A 19139-nucleotide genomic window follows, 5' to 3' on the forward strand; every position below is an offset into this window, starting at 1 on the left:
GAAGAATTAATATTCATACTTATAGTATCAGGAGTGCTTTTATTACTATGACGATAATGACGAACAATTTATTTAAACAAAAATTGGAAGATCAAGATACCTCAACTTTCCAGAAGAAAATTTGGGAAACATGCAATCCATAATCTCTCTAACAACGTTCTCACATAGCAATTTTGAAATATCAACTTCTATTTTATCTTTATACCGTCAAATAACTATGAAATATGCTAGTATAATCAGCATAATATAATATACCAATTTCACTGATGTAGATGACGAACTACTAAATCGCCTAACAAATTATTCCTTTTCATAATCCTATTCCAAAAAATCTTTTTCTAAAATTCTTATAACTGATTCACCACTCGTGATTTCTCATGCATATCATTCAGCATAAAATTTGCATTGCCCTTAATACTAAAAATTCCCCAAATTTCCTCCCTCGAGCTAAGTCTTCCAAATTTTCCTTGATCTAATCTCCCCAAGTGTACCTTCCACGAGAAGAAGAATTTTCGAAAACGAAGACAAACTCTCAGCCTGCTCCACCTTCTTCCCAACAATGCTCGTCTATCAGAGATCACGGGAACAATCGTTTCATTTGGCATTGTAGAAAGGGTTGGCGAACGTCGTTGGTGGAACAAAGCCGCAATTTGCCTGGTCAGTATCGGTAATAAAAGTTTGTTCGGCAGCCGAACAAGACTTCGCACTTGTATTGTCTCTTTACGAACCATAACGTAGCCGAAGATACGACCGCTTCCGTCTCCACTAGTAGTCTAAGGGCTAAGTGTGAGCGAGGTTTGCAAGTATAATGCGTTCGCCGGTGGCCGCTGGTACTCGGTTGAAAGAAAAGTGTAACGAGATCCGAGGGGAAGTTCTTATCTCGTAAAGTCCTGCCTCGCGAGCTTTCGTTGGCTCCATCGTTACGCTTTATCAGATGCTTCGACTTCCCGATGGGGTAGTTTTAATCGAAAATAATACCTCTGTGTCTACGAGTTCCTTTACTCGCGATGGATGGAGAACATGATGGGGGATTTTTCGTTTGACTCGAAATGCGATCATTTTTATTCGACATTGCTAGTGTTACATCGTAACAAATTGGAAAATGAGGATTATCTTGCAAAAATGAGAGAGTACAAATGAAATAAAATTTGGAAGGTATGGTTGTATTCGTGTGCCATCTTTAGGTAGCACGATGTTGTGGAAGATTACGCGTGTAGAGTGTAATTTGGATTGAAATTTTATAGGGTTACAGTATTTTAGGAAATGTTTATATATATCAAAGAAGGTTCGTTTACTGAAATAAAGTGAACAAAGATACTTGAATTTTTGGATCGAAGAAGATATTATCCTCATCGGTATTTGCAATGGAAATGTATTCCATATCGATACTGGATTTAAGAGTAATTGGAAATGAAGTAATTAAAGTTACAAAGCTCTTTATGAGACGACCTAATACACTGGATTATGAGAATGATAAATATGTAAATTTACGATCCACGTGCATGTAAATACACAGAGTAATTGCGTTAATTAATAACCTGTCGTTAGAAGCTGTCGTTTTCACAAATTAACGAAATACGACGTGAAATTGATTAACAAAATTGAATAATCTGTCATATAGGAATTTGTGTTACTTTGACAAGTACGGAAATGGAAAATGGAAGATATAGAAAATATTACGACGAACCTAATTCGAAAATCTACCAATCCAAAATTAATTTGGTAACTTGCTAAAAAGATAAAGAAAATATTAACATTAACAGGAACATAACACAATCATGTAAATTTCGCTGAAAGGAATAAAAAATATGAATATTTCGTTGAATTTTAACATTGGAACTATGAAACTCGTCAAAATTGCGGATTTCTGATTTCTTTTTTTTAATTAGTGGAAATATGCGAGTGTTTTTGACAAACTTTTTGATGACTATAAAAGCACGATTATACAAGATTATTTATTTCTGTTATTATAGCATCGAATTATGATCGTGTATATTTAATTAGACAGGCATCACAAGTCGATAGTTCCAGTATTAAATTAAAATTCAAAATGTTACTGTCACATCGACGAAGAGTACGATGGGAGCAGCGAGTGGATGTTAATAATGGAAAGAGAAACATCGGAAAAGTTTACTTACCAAACACGGTTCTCAGGATAGACATCTCGACGCAACAAAGGCTGAAGTTCCTTTCTTTATCCGAGACATAATGGAAATCCATTCACTGAAAAACGAGAAACATTAATTACATCAGTACGAAGGATCGATCAGATCAAAGGTTGCGAATCTCGTATCGAACGAGAAACTCGAAGCGAAATTTTAAGTTTTGGTAAAATTTCGATATTTGATCCGACATAATTTTCCTTCGTAATAACCCGAATTACCTGTTCCAAAAGTTCCTTAACCAAACCAGAGTGATTTGAAATTGAATCTCGCGAACGCAGTGGAGAAATTATTATTCTCGGATTGAGCTTGACAAAATTTAAATACCCCTATTCACTATTCCAAAAATACTTTTTTATTCGAATAAAAATTGTCGAATCCTTTCATTGGCAGAGTAAATTAATAAAGAGTACAATTAAGTACAGGGATAAAATAGGAATAATATCAAGAGTGGTACGAATTTTATGGAAATAACGAGGGAATTTAACCTAAAGAGATTTATGCAGATTTAGGAAAAGAACGATTGTGATATGCTTGTTAAATGATGTTATAGTTTGGGCGATAAAGAGCATGATTGACCATCATTTTTAATCGAAACGGGTTTCTGAATTTCTAAACCGGTTCCAATTAGTGTCTGATACAGATCGAGATCGAAAATTCAGTGAAATTATTCAAGCCTACCCGACTCAAACAATGTCTGCGAACGCCGTGAAAATTCCCGAGACATATTCCGGGACAATGATAAATTCAACGCGCACAATCTTCAAAGCTCATCATGCAGGAGTGAATTATCGTGAAAACACTGTTCAAAGATTGAATAAATCAGCGAAATTTGAATTGCAGGATTTAAAAAAATTGTTTTTCATTTAATTAATGATTTAAATTTAATTTAATTTGATTTAAATAGTAATTTAAGGCCCAATTTAAAGATATTTATTTTTAATTTTATATTTATTAAGAATATTAGTCTAATCTAATCTTTAAATTTATATTTATAACTATTGTTTTTAGTTGCATTGGAACTTCAATCTTTAATTACTATAATATTTATTTCTAATTATGTTAACCCTCTTTCAAAGCCATAGCTTACTGTGATTATCTCAATTACAATAAACGAATCTTCCGGTACTCGAATTTGTTCCAAAATCCATTCCGTTGCTTAATTATAGTTATTGAAAATGACAATCCTCGTTACCCGTCCAAATAAATTTTTAAATACCCGATTTTAATCAGTGAAATTCGTAAATTTAAATCTACCAAATACATAAGAGAACACGACGAAATTCCTATTTAAAATAGTATCCACTAATCAAAACTTATCAAAATGATCTTCGAATAATTCCATCAAAAATTTAATTATTATAATTTATTTACCCATAAAGAGAACACCATATATACCTTATAAATCTATAAAATTCGTGCACGAAATTTTTCGAGAAATCTCATACCGTGTGATTAAATTAATATTCCCCAATTTCATCGTAACATACGATGATTTCCCCTAGTGTATACTAGATCATTCATAACCCGAATGATAATACCATTTTTGGATTCCATATGCGTTTTATGACACACATAAAATCATTTTACGAATTTATAACCCGCGTGCACGATTGTTGCAGGACAAAACGATTCGAATGACTGGTATAACCGAATAATAAGAGTTTCACTGATTCTCAGTCGTTTAAGCTCATATTCGCACGCGATTTATACAACTGGAATGCTGCTTGGCAGCAGTTCAGGCAATAAAAGCACAATAGCAGATTCGGCAAGTCGAACGTTCGATAAAATTTCACCAGGGTAAATACAAATCCGATAAATAAGAATCAGAATCTCGATTAGAAATTAATCTCAGCCATTTTATTCGCTCGTGAAATAATAAAAAACGACGAATTGGATATATCGTATAAATGGCTACATGAAATTCCAATTAACAGATTCGTAATATTTTTCATTCCTAAGAACTGAAGACCGGTCGACCAATTTGATACAATTAATAAATAACTTACTTTTTGTTTGAAATTTCACCGAATGAAATTTATCAAAAATCCAGTATACTTTCATATACATCTGTCATTATACGCGATGACTATGATCGAAAGGAAACAAAATATATCGATGAGAAAAATTACGATTAATCCTTAAAAATTATAGTAAATATAACAATCCCAAGCTAACTCCTTGTATTACATCTATACTCAAGTATAGCGTACTTTTATGATACTACTCTCACTAATAATATATGAAATAACATTCACAAATTTATATTATTATTTTTAATTTAAAACATCCGAATTTCTTAGAACTTTCCCTTTGACGTCGAGATTTCGAGAAATCTTAAATTAAAAAATTTAGGAGAACTGAATTTAAATTACTGTTATTAATAAACAGATTTTTTAAAAAGATTAAAAAGAAATTCGCGTGGCGCGAAATTTTTCGAATCAGTCGCTCGTGGGATAGTAGAAATTAAAAGGTAAATATGGTAAACTTGTCAGTGGATGGAAACCGAAGAAATTAGATTAGAAAATCAGAGGACGTGTGATTGTTAACCTGTGACTTGCACAACAAACTAGCCGCACTGCGAATTCGATTTAACGCGAAATCTGTTCAGCCTTGGCCAATGACAGATCGCGAATTTAATCATGTCGTACCAGACATTGATGCAATTAACCTCGAACGTAAATACTTCCTTTGATTTCCTCCCCGGTTTCGATATATCCTCTATCAAATACGACCACACACGTACAATTTTGCAAACCACGTATTAGCATCTAATTTTTCACGATAATTTATTACCAACGACTTGCAGGTAATTTATTGACGATTTATTTAATCGACTAATGATTCAGTCGTAATTAATAACTTTTAGAATTGTCTCCCCAATTTTAATTTTTGAGACTTTCTCTTCCGTGATCAGAAGAGAAGTTAGGGATGAAAAGGAAAAAAATTGCGCAGGGTTTGCAGGAGTTGCGCAAAAGATAAATATATTTTTATCTTTGCAATGAACATCGTAATTTGTTCCGTTGCATCGAGCTAACATGGCAAAACTTGGGTTGATATGACACAAAAATTTCTCAGTCGTGAACAGATCTTTCTTCGAAACTACGAAGATGGGGAGGTAAAAGGAGCAGATCGGGAAGAATAAGTTGCAAGGCGCGTATAGATACGAAAACTTGGTCATATTGCGGAAGAAAATGTGGCGTGAAGAAATCCGAATGAAAGAGAAGATATTCGGATTTTTAGATGTCGAACAATTTGCTTTCCAAAGAAATTTCTTAATAATATCGAAATATCCCTACAACCAAATTTCATGAAACGGAAATTTATTTATCTTCAAATATTTTTATCCTGAAGAATAAGGATAATATTATTCGAGAATATGTGTGAAATATATGTGAATTAAATTTAGAAATTTATAATATAATATATAATATAAAGATAACATCGACGAATAATATTATAATTTTATGATATTAATGACGAATAATATTCATCTTTGCTATTTTCTCTAATAAATAATACAAAGCTATGAAATTATGTAAATGTATGTACCTACATATGAAATATATACGAGTAAAGTTTAGATAATAATTAATTACTAAGGATTCATTGAATATTTTTTTAAATAAGCTCGAAGGAAGAAATACAATTAATCGTAGTTGTAGTATTTTCATGGTAAAGAAATCACACGAGAATCTTTCAAGTAATCTGAAGAAAATGAAAGCAGGACATTCACAGCCCCTATCCGCCGAGAAGAAATTAGAATTTCAAAAGAGACGCATCAGACCTGCGGAAATCCTGAACGATGATAAAAGTCTGTTTTATTCTGATGAAATCAAGTATCACGATAAATCCAATTATTCGACGCATAGTAATTATTCATGGTGTCTGAATGAAATGTTTTTAAACTCGCTATATAATCAATTTCTCAATCTACTGCAAGCCTTATCTAATTTCACAGTCTACTCAGTGTCGCAAATGATGAGTAGATTATCGTCATTAATATCATAAAATCTATTTTACAATTTATAAACGAGATTCGTAACCTAATTTTCATTCTTTTTCCTCTATTCCAGATATATAGAAAGAGTTAACAAAATTTACACCCCAATTTCTTTTTCCCTTTCTTTGTACTTTCAAAAATGAAAATAAATATTAGCCTAACTCTCGCCTCTAAAATATCTATATTTCCAAAAATTCAAACGAAAATTAACCCAACAATTACCAGACATAGCACAGCTATATTATCCACTACTCTATATTTTCAAAAATTTAAATAAAAATTATTCCTCGTCACTAACACATACTTAATGCACGTAAAACACTACTTTCCATATTAAACTGAACTAAGCAACTTACTCCAGAATTACTCAAAACAAAATATAGTAAAACATCCATCTATAAATCTGGAACAAAAATAAAAATAAAAATGAACAATAACTTCCATCTTTACACCTCGTGCATAGAAACTCTGCAGGCGGGATGGAATATTTCCTCGTCCTACGAAATACAGTGCAACGAGTGCATTTGGACGTTGAACGGCAGCGAATGTCTCACCCCCGACGCGAAACAGGATCTACAGCCTAATTTCCAGAAACTCGCTGTAATCCTCGCGCCCAGCAGCGATTTACAGCGAAAAGAGGCCAACCTGGGAAGACACATCGAAGAGGAAAGAGGATACTACTCGTGAACCATGAATCTTTACTCGCGTATCTCCCGATACGACGATAAACTCCGAGCACTCGACATCGTCATGGTTCCACTGAGATTTCCTCGCCTCCCCGTTGTTATGAATAAAAAAGAAGGGAAAGTGAGGAAAATGTACATGCACGAAGAGGTAATGGCACACATTTTTGTCGCAGTAGAATTAACGATGACGTGAGGGCTGAATTTAATATCGAAGGGACGAAAGGGGATGGAGGGTAGCAAATTGATGTTTGCTGTACTGTGATCAGAATAGGATAACGGAAATTGGTAACGCGAAGTCTTAATCGAATATTCGATGCATGAAGAAGTTGTTTATTTCGAACAGATATAAACTTCGTAAATTCTTAGAAATATATATCCTCAAAATGTAAGAGATTGCTGAAAATATCGAAACTTTTATGATTTTAAACGAGGATGAAATTATTTATAATTTTGAGATAAAGGAAAATTTAATTTAAACCTAATTCTATATTTTTAATCCTGTGATTATGTCGGTCACACAAAATACCAATGTATTAGTTTCTAGGTATCGAATATTATATCACGATAGATAATATCAGTATAATTAATTAACATAAATAAACGAAACCTAGCACAATCACTATTTTGCAGTGAAATCCAAATTTTTCAAAAATTTTAAGTATCAAGTACTCCTAGACGACGAAAAATCTTTTACATTTTTTAATGAAAAGGTACTCTGTTTTCGGATAATAAAACAAAAGGAAATTATTTTTAATATGACACCTTGCGATGCAAATAACTTTGGAAGCGTTAATTGACTGAAATTAACACGTTGCTCGGTCACAGATAAGAGGAAACACAATAGTTGGTGGAATAAGATCGCAGCGAAAAGCGAAATTAATTCGAGCTGTCTGTGCTTCTACCGTGGAAAGTGGAAAATATTTCTGTGCATGGAAATCTTTTAAGCACTGGTGGAGAGAAGGCAAAGCTCTGACAGACGTATTCTCTTGACAAAGGGAATAAGATTCGGACGTCCTTCCAGATTAATAAAAGTCCGTCTCGGCCAAGTACGAAATTACAAGACAGACGGTACGTGATAAGTTCATCGATATTAATTTTCGTACGAGTATTAATATTCCTGTTTCGTACAGGGAAGATGTTTTTGCTCGTTCTGGTCATACATAAACTCGGTACAAAATGTTGCACAACTGTTTCAAGTGAATAGCAATGAGCTTGCTACGTGCATGGAAAACACCGTCCTTTATGTAATTATCAAAGTTACGGACTTCCTTGATTATAAATCTGGAAAAGTTCGAATTATTTATTATTTAAATACTCCGAGTTTTACAGCTCGCGACTTACGACTCCGATCGATGAAGATCAACGCAATGAAGATCAAATTGTCATATATTCAGTATTATTTTTATTCCAATATTATAATTTAAATATTTAAAAAATTTAATAACACGTTGAAATAAAAATAACCGTAATTTATTTCGAGCGAAAAATTGATGGAACTGATAATTGACAAAAGTAAGTACGTCTGCATTTAGAATCACTCTCCCACTTGCACCTACAATACAAAAAATCCTGCTAATTCGAAAATTAATTTAAAATCAATGATAGAAACAGCAAGCTTCCTCGCATGGTCAGAATTTTCAGAGTTTCAGGGCTTCTAACAAAATTTTTAATGACTTTCGTTTTAATTTCTGGATTTTATGAAACACTCGCTAAACCCAAACTTTTGGCCAACAGTGTACGTCCTAAAGTGTCTAGAACAGTTCTCTAAAAGAGAAGCAGGACAAGCAAACACGAACACAATAGCAGCTCTTCTTCTTCTACTTCTGTCAACCGACATTAACATGCTTAACAACCTGAACGAGTTGAACGAACTTCCAGTACTAACTGGAATATCACTTAAATACCACAGATTTATTACACGCCTTCTACGAAGCATAGTAATAATCGCACGACTGTTCTCTTCATGAAACAATGTTGAAGTCACGAACATATTAAGCTTCTAGTTGCAAATGCACAGATACAAAATATGGTTACGAGTAAACTAGTTCATTTAGCTAAAACATGAACAGTACCGTGAATTAACTTCATGGTTCTATTGTCTCATCATGGCTACGATATTAACAGTTTCAATGGGGCATTTTACAGAGCAATCTAGACCGTCTGCGATTTCCTTCTGTAACAACACCTCGACATCTACATCCTCCGTAGTGTAACCTGCTTTTAATTATGCCAGAACATACTATGATCTTGAGAAACACTCGTGTGTTATTTGAATTTATAAATTGATCTGAAGTAAATTTCTGATGATTAATAATTATCTACAATTTTACACGTAGCACCAGAAAAGATCAGCTATCATATCCACAGAAGATTAATAACAAGAAGACTCATAATTCCAAATAATAAATTTAAACAACGTTTTTAACAAATTAAAAATAAAAATTACCTGTGATACTATGTCCACTTTCTCACAAATAGGTGAAGAAATTAAATCAAACTTCTAAGACTAACAAGCTTCCTCAAACTCCATCATACACGCATAAATGAAATCATATAAGACCTAAAAATGAAGGAGAAAAGACATAAAAGGTTTCAGAAAATCATTAAACAGGAGAACTCAAAATGTGAAATTTATTTTGCCATTTTGGCAGATCAAGAACAAAATTTACCTCGACTACTGCATCCAGTTTGGCAGAAATAGGGGAAGAAATTAGATCAAACTACCAAGGCTAACAAGCTTCCACAAACTGCAACCTATATACGTAAAAGGAATCGCACGAAGATGGAAAACGAACGAGGAGGATGTAAAGGGTTTTGCAGAGAAGCGACGAAGGGATAAGGGTTTGCCAAGAAAATTCTCGATACGTGCGACAAACTGCGAAACTCGCAAGATGGCGGCGAAGGTCGCGAAACTTCTCGCCCGTGATAATCCTTCGTTCAGCGACAAAGGGGAAGGAACTTTTCCTCGTAATCCCCGCAGAGGATCGAGCAACGTCCGATGGCAGTGAAAAAAAAAATTTGTTTTCGGAATGGCAGAAGCAGACACGGTGTCCCTGGCTTACATTGTTACATTATTGGATCCCGTTGACGGTAAGGAAAAATGGCGACGCGGGTGATGCCATCCGAGCGAAGTAAATCAGGTTACTGGACGTCCGTGAAACGCGTTACTTTGCTTAATGTGATCGAACGTTTCTTCGGGAGCCATGATTCACGGTTGAAAAAAAAAGGGAAAAAAGGATTTATGATGCCCCGGCTGCAACAGCGGAAACCGTTCGCTTCGAATAAGCTCGTTCTGTATACTCCGTGAAAATAGATGCTCGACTTTGGGGAGAAAAAAATCTTTTGTCAGCGATAATGAAACCGAAGTGTGTACCCTCTCAAATTTTTAGGCTAATGAAACATAGTAATTTCAACGAAGAGAAATATTCTGAATTTTTGATGATCTGATATGATGTATTTTTAAAAGCGATTCTTGGAAAAATGTGCGTGTAGAAAAACGAGAATAATTGAATATTTTTTTGGAGAATCTTATGTTGCACATTTTTTTAATTCAGTTAGGATGCTTATCGTTAAAATTTCTAAATGTGGTTTTTAAACAGTTGTACGGGTATATGTGAACAAAGATTGAGAAGTATTGATGGAGATTCTTTGATAGAGATTTCGAATTTAATTTTATGTGGTATAGGATACGCGTTATTTTCTTTACCTTCTAAGTTCGTTATCGACCTCTGACATCGAATAACATATTCATAGACGTGCTCCTGAATATCGTTTCGAACGATTTTTGTCGGTTATTAATTCAGTGTTCACTGATCCTTCTTCAAAGAAACCACGAGTCGCCATTTTTCCCAAACTTGATTGCACTATATATTCAATTATCCATCTCATTTGAAAACAATCTAAAAAAATATTTTGGTAGGTTAGAATGATAAGATATTCTAGAGACCAGGCTGCTTAAAATTGAAAGTACCTGTTTTAAAATATCCCTTGGATTGTGTCAAAAATATGGTTGCATTATTGTCACCTGTAAAGAGAATCCATAAATCATTCATGACGAGATGCATCGGCTAAACTTTTATGAATGTAAATAGCATTCAGCGTTGGATTTACATATTCCCTCTAAATTTGTTCCTCTTGCAAAACTCATTTTTCGTAAGTAGCCGAAGCCGGCTTTAAAATAAACAACGGTGACTTAAACTAATTTTAGAGCACAAAAGACATAAGATATCGCGGTTCGTGCGAAAATAGCGAACTAAAATCGTAGCCTTTGTCGATGTACGGGCAAACTTAATTTTATCGAAACTAATAATAACCACGATGCACATGGAAAAATGAGGTCGAATCTAGTTCTGTCAGAAATCCTTGCTAATCGATATTAACTTGATTTAAAGCGACATCACAGGAGAAAGAGAATTATTTCTCGCTAGATTGTTATAATTTCCTCCAAACAAATAGGAAAATGCGACTCAGAGAAGCATGACACCTATGAAATTTTATCATGAACTTAAATTAGATGACACCATATAGATGTTTTACTACTGATGATTTTTACAATAATATTTCATTAAAAAGCAGGAATTGAATATAAATTTGTAAAGAGACTTGTAATATTTTCCTCTGAATACGTAAAAGTTTCTCATTTATGCTCTTTATAACAACACACACGAAGCTGTTAACAATTTGAGAAATAATTTCAATGGAAAATTGGATGGAAACATTTTTTTAAATTAAAATCGGATTCGATAGGAGTCTATTAAGAACATTGCTTTTAAAATGACAAATTAAAGTATCAAACACGTTAGTGACAATCAAAAACAGTTTGAAACCGCAAACAGCGTTGCGACCATTACCGCACGAAACTACAATAATTCGCAAATTTGTTCCTGGTTGCCACGAGTTTTACCTCGTGATTCTATTTTACAACGAACTTCCACTCACACTACGAAACTTCAACTACAGCTATTGCTCATACACCGTATCCCTTTTATGTACAAGTTTAAATTACGCAACGACACTACACCTCATACGTATTATGTACATTACAAAACCATTTCACCATGTGAAATCGTATACTGCATTATGATACGTTCTCTTCGTCCTTTTTTCAAATCTCTTTGCCCAACATCGAGATGTTCTTTCTCGTTTTTGAAACCTCGAATTCAAAGGAAGATAGACATGATTAATAACACATTCACACTTGCAGGGATATTAAACTACATCAACATATGAAAGAAACATCTTCCTGTATCTGCCTCTTATCGTGCACCTAGCTTCATCTTCAAAATATTCGTTCAATTTTCCTGAGACTAAACTTTCCTGCTAGCTCATTACTTAAGATTCCACCAAACTTCTGCAAATAATACCCTAGATAACAGCTGGTCATTTTTATTCATTATACGTGGCATACTTTGCCAACTAAAATTATCAAACGTTATAAAATACAGAATAAAGAATTATGTCTAAGATTTTAATCCTATTACCCTAGAATTTCTTCAAACTTTGTCGAACGATGTACATACATAATACAATCATCTAAAATGCAAATAGTAAAGATTATAAAATACAAAGCAATTTTTATTCCAGTCACCTGAGACTTCTTCAAAGTTCTTCAAATGATTTTCTAAATAACAATTATAGATTGTTATTTAATGTATGTAATATACTCAAACAAAGTATACGAAATGAAAGTTAGAAATTACAAAATAAAATATTGCTACCAAATTTTTGATTAATTTCTCTAGGATTTATTCAAAGGATTCTTCAGATAATATTCAAACACTGATGCTTATGGATTGAAGCAGGTTCAGAAATAATTATTAATACCAGTTGCATGAAGACACTATCCAAAACAAACATGAAGCACCAAAATAGTATTATACCTGTTACAACATCAACACTACTTCCACATGAATACTACCACAGATACATTTTTATCTCGATTCTATTCACTATTCAATTTTCAAATTGCTCCTCTACACGATCCTAAATTTTACAAAACTGTACACACACCACACACAATAACAATAATACTAACTGATACAAAATATAAGTGAATCTCTCAAAAGATACTAAAACTATAACCATACTCAATATCTTCACCAATTTCATTTTTCATAAAGGCAACAGAAAATAACCATTCTTTCAGATCGTTTCGACATAAATCTTACTACTTATATATATATACTAGTATCTTAATTCTATCTGAGTTGTTGATCTCTCCATAATCCTGCAAGACTGTACACAAATCCACGGTAATGACCGTTTGGAAACCTGAATAAACCCGAAAAAGTTGTCCGAAAAGCTACTAAAACCGTACGAAAACTCGATCTCTCCGTCAATTGCATTCTTCATAAAGGCAAGAGAAAATAGCCGTTCTTTGAGATCGTCTCGACGATCCGGAATCAATATTATAACAGTTTTCAAGCCTTGCACGTGACATACTTCGCTGATACACAACGGGAACGTCACGGATCGTCCCAGATTCAGCAACCAGCTGGCATTGAATACGTCTGGCACCATAAGGCCAGCGCCGAGGACGATTTCCTGCGATGCTCGAGCACATCCGCTGCAAAAGCTGCGCCCGTTTGTCACGGCTGCAGGTTCGCCTGTCTGGTCGCGATGTGGAAACCGCGAAATGTCACGAAAAGAGCCTCGAGGATGAGAATCGAGGTCTTAGCTCGCCAAAGGGATGAGAAGAGAAGCATCGGGCTCGATCGTCGAAATAATATCCGAAGAATTTCCATTATCCGGAGGCGATTCCGCGCCATCTCGAACAGGTCCGAAGAAAGGCCTGGAAAGGAAGAGAGAGGGTATAAAAAGAAGTTGGTTCGAAATCCCACTTAAGGTTTGTTCCCGACGTTGTTCGCCGAGGCGGACGAGAATTATGAGAGGAAATCTTCACGGTTAGGTAACTTGCGCGTGTTCTGACCTTTGACGTTTGAACAGTAACGAAAGAGCGGGCAAGGTTGTAACGTGAACAGCTTGGGATCGATGAGAATCCGTCGAAATAATTTTTGCTTCTGCAAAATGGAGAATACACTTAAGAGTTATTTCAAGAATCCAGAAATATTCGATATTTCTGTTAGATCATTTCGTGCCCTAGGAGTCCTTCTGGGGTCCGTGCTGGGTCTGTAAGCTAACACGAAAAGCGTTCAGGTTGGAAACAAGTAATGCTTAATTCTAGGAATATTTCACGAATGTTGAAATTAATTATAACGTATTTGCAATAATACTACCTTAATTTTAACTGGTACCTCTTTGTTATGGAAGTCGTTCTTCAGTGTTGCACGAAGTCCTACAGCTCCTGGTGTTTATAGTGGCTTCAGCCAGGACGAAAAGCGCCGAACCTGAAACAAATAAAGTTTAGGTTAGAGAATATCTCGTGAATATTAAAATTAATTATAAAGTACTACCCATAATTCCACCTTAATTTTGACCTATACCTCTTTACCATAAATATTCGCTCTCTAGCGTGACGAAAGGATAGATTAAACCAAGTGAAACATCAGCACTTCTCTGTGTATCTTCAACTGAATTGCTTAAAAAGTATTAAGCTTCGCGGTTAAAAAATATTCGAGAAGAACTGTGTTTGATAATTAGAATCCTCGTTTTCCCCATTTTAAACTGTACGTGGATTGTACATACTTGCCGAGCTATATGTGAATTAAATTTTTGAGAAGGAAAAGAAGAAACGAAAGGCTAAAGTCTTCGAATGAATTACGAATAAATATTATTTAATTATAATAATTATAAATATTTGGCATAATTGCACGTGGCTTGTACGGGAATGCACAGCTATGTGCGAATAAAATTTTTCGAGAAGTGGAAGAAACGAAAGGCTAGATACCTGAATGAATTACGTCACGCCTTTGCTCTCTCGATATTTATTTATGGCTAACAAGCATGCACGAATGCGCATACGTGTACGTTTAACGACGACAAGCATCCGTTAATATTCAACGAGAACCCCGCCTCCCTATATCCTGTGCGAGAGCAGAAACCACAAGGTCGTCCTCAAGGAATCAATAAGAGGGATGCTAATTTCAGTCACTTTGCGTATGCGATCATACCAGCTAATATGCGTGAAGATACTCTATCGTATGACCTCGAAAATAAAATAATAGAACGCATAGTGTCCGTACCCGTTTTACGGTACACGGGCAAATTACATCGAATTAACGAGCAATTACAATAAATTCGGAATATTCGAAATAATTGTACTAATTTAATTGAAATTAATTAAAAATTAATACAATTGTAATAATTTATCAGTTATTAGTACTAAATTCCACAGAAATGGGGTGAAAGGATTAATAGGAAAATAATTCGAACAATTTCTGCACCGCGTTTTCTGCGAATTGCCTTTGACTTAAGAGTCGAAGATCATTTTTCATGCACGTGGAAAGTTGTCGATGTATAATGACTTATTGATAAAGATTAAAGTGACAACTCGATTCATGACATTCTGTCGTCCTCACTGGTCTCTATACTTCTGACAATTATCACAACAAAGAAATTGGTTAATTGTCAAATTAATTAACCAGACTCAAAAATCATCGTATAATTGGAGCAACCGGTTGTTTTTCTAGGTCACTAGGTCTTCTGAATCAACCCGTGTTTCATCTTAACAAAGTCTATTATAATATCTCTCCTTTCTGCTTTAAATTATTCAATTACATCTACGAAGTGGGGAAAATACGTTCTTTTCTTATCGAGATTTTAAATTCCGCTTTGCGTCGCGATATTAAAATCGACGACTTCGAGGAATCTGATACGAACACGAAGAAGAACATACGCGAAAACGCAACAAGAAATCACTCGCAATTTTCCACAAACGTTCCTTCTTATGAAATATTTGAAATTGCGATGTCGAGTATTCTAGAATTACAATAAATTCTCGTGGTGCATATATCATTTCGTGAGCAAAAAAAAAGAAATGGAAAAAAGGAAAGAAAAGGACGAGAAGGAAAAATAATTGGCAAACGAAGGATATCATTTCCCAGAAATCGAATATTTTTCCGCTGTCCACGTTTCTACGATAAAACACGTCGCATTCGCGTAATGAAAATGTAACTACAATCGTGACGCTCACACACACACAAATACGCATACAGACAGAGGTCGCAGGTGAAACGTTCGTGGACAAGGGAAAACAATTTTTTACAACCCATCATTACGATCGTCTGTAATTGGCACATTTATGTGACTTTTAATTGCCGCTGCCGTTTGCCTGAATGAAGCCGACGGCATCAAACCTTTAATGTCCTTTCATTACCATATCGTGCCCGCTATACTGTATTTACGTGATCGCGTATATGGTGGCTAGCCGCGATTTCATCGTATTTTAACGAGGCCTATTGTGGATCCAGCGAACAAAGAGAGGTGACTCGGTGTAATGAAAAATTAAAGGCACCCTGAATCACAGTTTAATCTACCGGGATCACCGTCAAAGTCGAATTTTCTGGAGAATATTAAAAACTGATTAACACTGGAATTACAGTCAACGAGTGTACCGAGCCTAATACCTGTCCAGATATTGCACGTATAGGTAGTATGTGTTATTACACAGATAATAATCTATATTAATTATTATTGTTATTTTTATTGTTGTGTCCACCCTGTACTGGGCCTAGTATCAAGAACGAACTATAACTTGCGGAAAATAGTAATCCAGGACCTAGTAGAATATTTGAGCAAAGAATAATCGTGACTGATCACTATAAAAAGGGGTGTCCTCCGCTAAGTTGACAGCGTTCAGGATTAATCTAATTCGTGAACATTAGGAATCGTTCGGCAATCCAGTCGTGAATAATAATAATAACACGTCGTGAACATTAGGAATTATTCGGCAATCCAGTGATCGAATTTATAGTAGAGGAGTTCCAAATGCGATCCGTAACAATATTATATAGATAATAATAAAATCAAAGTGTCCGGATGAAAATGATTTGAGGAATAAAAGTCAATATTAATTCTCTCCGAAGCTCCAAACTTTGCAATAGCTGCAGAAGAAGAATATCTGACTGATTTCTACCGTTTAATAGCTCTAGAGCAGCTGTTTAATGTCAAAGGTAGAGGAAGCAATTTTATCTGACACTTTTCTCTGTCAATAAAATCATTTCAGACGGATGAAATTCGATAGAGTAGACAAGAGATGAACGATAGAGGTAACCTCGCCATCGAAAATGTCGATATGATTGATCTAACACTTGTAAAACCGTAGGTACATAAGGGAGCTGAACTTCCGAAGATATATTTCATCCGGATGAAACTCGCTTTAAATCAGTCTCAAAATTCGAATTTATGATATTTGATCGTAACAATGCTACTGACATATCAACATGTTATCCGATGTATTAAATTCCGCATTAATTCGTGGATCAATCCTCGAAGTTCTTCATGTCGAGCTCGTGAAACTGATATTCTTCTCAAATTCGAACCGAGTTTCGAATCGAGACAGAGTTTAACCTTTCCTATATCAAAGCTCAGAGTTTCTTCAAATATACTTTATGATGGATCTGTGTATATCGTCCACGATCCATCTTAATTCAAGCCTGACATTGGCGGAATTTACAATTCCGACATCGGCACGGTAATACCACCTGTATAATTTACATTCGCCTTAATAACAACTACTATGCGAAAATATTTCACTTCTCGTCTGCTTTTGAAGTACCGTGATTCCAAAAAATATCAAAAACAACACGGAATATGATAAACATCCACAAATTCTTAAAGTCTGTCAATCATTGACAGCTTTCAGATACTATTACTACTCAACCCCTTGCATTCGAGGATCCTTTTGCTAAAAATTGTTTCAAGGAACCAGCGAGAAGAAGTATGGAAATTTTTTCCATAGTAACATAAGAAGAAATCGTCTATTAATCATGTTACGGAATTATTTTGTTCCAAAATATATTTCGCGTATATATTGTTATTTAATTTGACACGGATTAGCGATCTTCAGTGATCATTTTGCTGACCAAGGACTAACAATTACCTGTCAAGTGTAAAGGGTTAATTAATAAATACTCTATCGATCAGAATTATTTAATCGAGACTGTTTAATTAACATTGTTATTGGATTGGATAAATTAATAGATATTGATCCTTGATCTATATTTCTAGGAGTGTCAGCCGGAATTTCTGCACGATCTAGTGCTGAAGATGAAAGCTTACATATTCACTCCTGGTGACTCGATATGTCGTAAAGGGGAAGTGGCTAGGGAAATGTTCATAATAGCCGACGGAATTTTAGAGGTGATCAGCGAAACGGGGCGAGTTCTAACCACCATGAAAGCCGGAGACTTCTTTGGAGAAATTGGAATTCTTAATCTGGACGGATTAAACAAGTAAGTAACTTCAAGCACTTGCTGCTCTATCTCCAATTAATTTAACTTGCAAATAGTATCTAAATTTTTTTATTTATGCGAAAGAATTAGCTTCCCACGGTATTGGTCGAAAATGTCCATATAATTGAACATTCTATTCAAATTCTGTCGAATTGCAATGGCTATAGCAAACCAATCGAATTTTTCCTCCCTATATATGTAAGAAAATTAGCTCACCACGATATAAGTCGAAAATGTCAATATAATTGAACTTTCTATCCAAATTCTGTTGGATTGCAATGGTTACAGCAGACTAATAGAAACTTTCCTCTATATTTAAGTGTAAAATTTGCACACAGCGATATCACTCGAAAATGTCAATATAAATGAGCTTTCTAGTCAAATTCCATTGAATTGCAATGGCTACTGGAAACCAATAGTGTTTTTCCTCCTTATTTAAGATCAAAGCCAGCTCACCGCGATATAAGTCCAAAATGTCAGTATTATTGAACTTCCTAATCAAATTCTATTGAATTGTAATGGCTACAACAATTCAATAGGATTTTCCTCTCTTATTTATGTAAAAAAATTAGCCTACCACGATATTAATCGAAAATGTCAATATAATTGAATTTTTCAGTCAAATTCTATTGAATTGTAATGACTGTAACAATTCGATAGGAATTTTGATCTATTGCTTTCGAAAAATATTTCAAACAGTATTTCGAAGAACATTGTTCGTTTAAGAGGACTTAAGTTCGAGATTTTGCTGCTTCGTTGAAGAGACTGTACTTTCATTTAGCTAAAAGTGTAACGTGTCCCGAAAATTGATCGAATCTGCGAAACTTTGAGTTTTTAAAGTCAGTCAGAGCCATTTATTGCCATTTGAAACTTAGTTTCTAAATGTTGATTTGCAAATATTTCCAAAAATTCGACCTATCCTTGCTTCGTCAGTGAC

At 34.6% G+C, this 19139-nt stretch overlaps 1 protein-coding gene across 1 annotated transcript in view; it reads left to right on the plus strand.

Annotated features, from left to right (window-relative positions):
- LOC108553440 (potassium voltage-gated channel subfamily H member 5) overlaps nucleotides 1–19139 on the plus strand; it is a 102521-nt gene that overhangs the window by 75187 nt on the left and 8195 nt on the right. The window contains exon 4 of the mRNA XM_017908333.1: nucleotides 17979–18202. Within this exon, the coding sequence (XP_017763822.1) occupies nucleotides 17979–18202 (224 nt within the window). The remainder of the gene's footprint in view (nucleotides 1–17978; nucleotides 18203–19139) is intronic.

Source organism: Eufriesea mexicana, unplaced genomic scaffold (assembly GCF_001483705.2).
Source record: "Eufriesea mexicana isolate 0111107269 unplaced genomic scaffold, ASM148370v2 scaffold10389, whole genome shotgun sequence".
Lineage (NCBI taxonomy): Eukaryota > Metazoa > Arthropoda > Insecta > Hymenoptera > Apidae > Eufriesea > Eufriesea mexicana.